Source organism: Lycium barbarum, chromosome 12, assembly GCF_019175385.1.
Source record: "Lycium barbarum isolate Lr01 chromosome 12, ASM1917538v2, whole genome shotgun sequence".
In the NCBI taxonomy this organism is placed as follows: domain Eukaryota; kingdom Viridiplantae; phylum Streptophyta; class Magnoliopsida; order Solanales; family Solanaceae; genus Lycium; species Lycium barbarum.
The window spans coordinates 91207722-91211533 of record NC_083348.1 but is presented as its reverse complement, the minus strand read 5'-3'; the positions used below and the strand labels follow the sequence as shown (position 1 = coordinate 91211533).

The window sequence follows — 3812 nt, the reverse complement described above, 5'->3', positions numbered from 1 at the left end:
TTAGCTGTTATACACCTATAATAACATTGACATTTTAATAATATTTAGCTGCTATAGGAAAAAAAGATGCATAAAATTTAATTTTTTGTTTTAAATTGTCAAATTCTAAGCTTAATCACACTAGAAAAATCTTTTAATGATGAAATTATATTTATTCATATGATATTCTTTGCCATAAATAGTTTATTAAAGGATCGAATATTTATTCAAATCTCTACACTTATTATTGATAATCATAGTTATTCTGTTTTTATAAAGATGGTTAATTATTATGTTATTAAAAAAAAAAATTGTCGTTATATGAGAGTTATTTAATAAAAAGTGTATTGTTATAAAGTTGATTGTTGCTATTATAAGTAAAATATTGTTATAGAAAAGTAAAAATATAACATAAAAAATTAGTTTCGAAAAATCTTAACTATTATATAAAAATGTTGCTATATGCGGATGCTGTTATAAAGAGGTCTGACCGTATATATTAAACCCGTTAAAGAAAAGTACCGCCGTTACAAAGCAGCCAGCCAGCTGTGCGTGAGTAGGCTTTTGATCTGTACTTGCACAAAGCAAGCAAGTAGGTTCAACGCGATATGCATTGATTGGAGTGAGCCCAACTTGGATGCTATCTCTCACCTAACTCACATTACTATGAAGCTAATCATTTTGACTTATCAAGCTTCTTTCTTTCAACTAGTAGTTTATTTATTCCTTTACTAAAATCCATCCATAATTGTCTCCCAAAGAGATTCAAATAATTCTCAAACTCTGATGTTCCAGCACTAGTTTTGACTTTTTGTTCTTTTATTAAAAAAAAAAAAAACACACACACTTATGGGCTCTCAAAGTGTGAAAAATAACACAATGACTTCAAATGATATTAATTGGATTCTTTACAATTTCGACTAGGATATGATATAGGATTTAGCCACTACATAAATATAAGGAACAAGGCCAAAAAGTCAGTTTATTCAGATTATTAATATGAATGAGAGTGAAGTTACAAGTAGAGGCACAATCAGGATTTCAACTCTATGAATTCTGGAGTTTTAAACAATGAATTCAAATGATAATAACTGAATTCTATATGTAACATTTGTCCATATTTAATGAATTTTAATACGAATATATTGTTTGAGCAAAAGCTAGTGAGTTAGACGATCCAGTATCCCGGCTTCTAGCTCCGCCCCCGGTCACAAAGACCGGAGTTTTTTAAGTTATGAACCGAAGCTACACTAAATTAAACAATACTATGTTTATCCAAACATAAAAGATAAAAATTAAACAAAGAAGAAGAAAAGAGCATTCATAACATGTCCAAATGTACTTTGCTTCAGTGCTTGTACAGCAAGGGACATATAGGGTTGGCACTCGTCAACTTTACTTCATTTCAAATTCTTGAGAAAATGGACTTCATAAACTTTATACACTTTACTAATCGCTATTCCCTGTCACCTTTATAGGATCAAAAAGCATGCTATTATTTTGTGAAGCTTTTGGTTGCTGACATTACTCAGTTTCCTTGCTTTTACCTGTTTAGTATGTTCAAAATAAATTTTTTCTTTTACTTGTTCATTTTAGCAAATTAAGAGAGTATTAATTATATTTTCCAACTTCACCAATATTATTAAGTAACTTTTTCTCAAACTAATTGGAGTACTTGTATTTAATTTTAAATCTTCAAAGTGCAATCAATAAAAGTAAATTAATTAATGTTTTATAAAGGGAAGTCCAAAATGCAATGCGGACATGTAAATGGGAAGGGAGGAAGTGCACTTTTGGGTTCAATTATTATGTACTGATAATAATGTACAAATATACTTCACATCAGGTTCTTTAGAAGTGAGTACTAAAATTACTTTTCTGAAAGAACGTGAATTGGTAGCCTGAAAGGAAAATGGTAAGTAAAGCTATATACTCACAAATTGTACTGGTACATCTAGAACAGCTTTGTTTTGTAATAAAGTTTTCGATGACTATTTATTTTTCGCTTTCTACACAAACAAGAAAAAAGACATAAATGTATCTCAATCAACATTTGGTCCTCGTTGGTCGAGATTGTTTACCAGACAAATGGGCTATATAGTATAATGCATAATATATTGATCATGTAAAATAGTTATGTTATCGATTGCTCCAATGGTTGTGTCAGCTACTATTATTGAGTATTGAGAAATACCTCTCTGAGTTGGAACTTGGAACCATTCCATACACAGTAAGTAGTATCCATAACAAATTAACAACATCTCCAAAGAATGGCCCACTTTTTTGTGTACGGGAAAAGGGACGACCAGAGTCAATAGCATCAATCAAATTAATAATATCCATTAATATTGCATTTAAAACTCTGAACCTTCAATCGTACATAGAAGAAATTGAATACTAGCAAAATCAACAGCTGGCATACTTATCGGTACACAACAAATTCCATAACGGGTACATCTAATTTATGGAACAACAAATATTGAAAAACATAAGGCGATCAATTAAGGACATTTGCGGGTGTTGTTGTGAGTAGTAAGGTTGAAATAGCAAGGGCATGCTTCATAATTGCCAGAAGTGCCTGGTGGCACGCAGTGGCAGGTACGGCAGCAACTTCCACATGCTCTGTTGCACAGATTTGGACGTTTCGTTTCGCTGCACCTATATTTACAAGCTCCACCACAATCTGTAAAAGAGGCCAATTCAAAATTTAAAGTTAGTCCTTAAGATCGAATGTGATCAATTATATATAGAAAATAATATTTTCTCTGTCTCAATTTATGTGATACATTTTTCTTTTTAATTTATCAAAAAAACAAATGATACATTTCTATACCTAAAAATAATTTAACTTAAAACTTTCCTCACATAAATTAGGACGGATGGAGTAGCACTTCTTGTCATGGAAAAATTATTTATGATAATGTTACAGTACCTAGTGGCTTTGGAAGTTGAGGGCTTGGTGCTGGTGGCTTCACCTCTTGAAGGGCATGAGTGAAATGGACAAGCGCAATTGATGCAATGAGCAAAGCTGCAAATGTCTTTTGGAATGCCATTCTTTTAGAAAAGAAAAATGAAATGGGGTATGAAGGAGAAATCTGAGAACTCTGAAATCTGAGCTGGCTTTCACTATGGTTGTGAAGCAGTAAGCAGAGTGATGTGGTATTTATAGCACAAGAAAAGAACAACCCCCCCTTCAAACCCACGTTTTTCTTGGGGTGTCGACATTGGTGGGTTAAGGCAAGGGCCTAATTAATATTTCTACTTCTTATTTTATTTCGCACTCGATATTTAGTGCTCGTTTTGGGTCCTAACTCTTTTAAATTTATTAAAAAAATCACATTTGGAGGTAAAATGCTCCTTAATAAAGATAATTTTATTCTTAGAATTTAAAATTACTAGTTAAAAATGAATGGATACTTACAGTCCATCAAGACATTTGTTGGTAATTAATATTTCCACTTGTGATGCAAGTAGTAGTTGATAAATTTGGATCGGAAAATGTTTCACAGAAGTGATAATGTTTTGTTTGTTGACTGGACTTCAAAATGGTTAGAGCTTTTGAATGGAGTGAACTTACAAGCCAGTCAAAATAGAGACGCTGATCTTATCGATCTAGGCCTCAAAATTCTTTTGTTTCAACCACTGTTAAGTCTAATTATTATTAGTACTTCCTATTCTGATAGTAATTTATTTAATGTTTATCTTTTTATGTAAAGTCCGATAATTTGCAGATTTATTATGGTTTGAAAAGATAATTTAGGTCGAAGTCGAAAACTTTATGAATTAGTTTGTAAAAAAACATTTTCTAGCCTAGTGATTGGGTAAAAGTTTGT

General features: G+C 31.6%; 1 protein-coding gene across 1 annotated transcript; it reads right to left on the bottom strand.

Moving 5' to 3' along the window:
- Window positions 1–2294: 2294 nt before the first annotated feature.
- Window positions 2295–3133, bottom strand: LOC132624016 (gibberellin-regulated protein 11-like). Its single transcript, XM_060338837.1, has 2 exons — window positions 2912–3133; window positions 2295–2662 (listed from the first exon to the last, which is right to left on the bottom strand). The coding sequence occupies exons 1-2, from the start codon at window positions 3030–3032 to the stop codon at window positions 2481–2483; spliced, it is 303 nt and encodes a 100-aa protein (XP_060194820.1). The 5' UTR covers window positions 3033–3133; the 3' UTR covers window positions 2295–2480.
- Between the last annotated feature and the right edge of the window lie 679 nt (window positions 3134–3812).

Bases quoted from the DNA above. Each gene is read 5' to 3' on its own strand.
- LOC132624016 (XM_060338837.1), bottom strand. From the start codon at position 3,032: ATGGCATTCCAAAAGACATTTGCAGCTTTGCTCATTGCATCAATTGCG. The intron at 2,663-2,911 runs GTACTGTAACAT...CCTCTTTTACAG, and splicing joins TCAACTTCCAAAGCCACTAG to ATTGTGGTGGAGCTTGTAAA.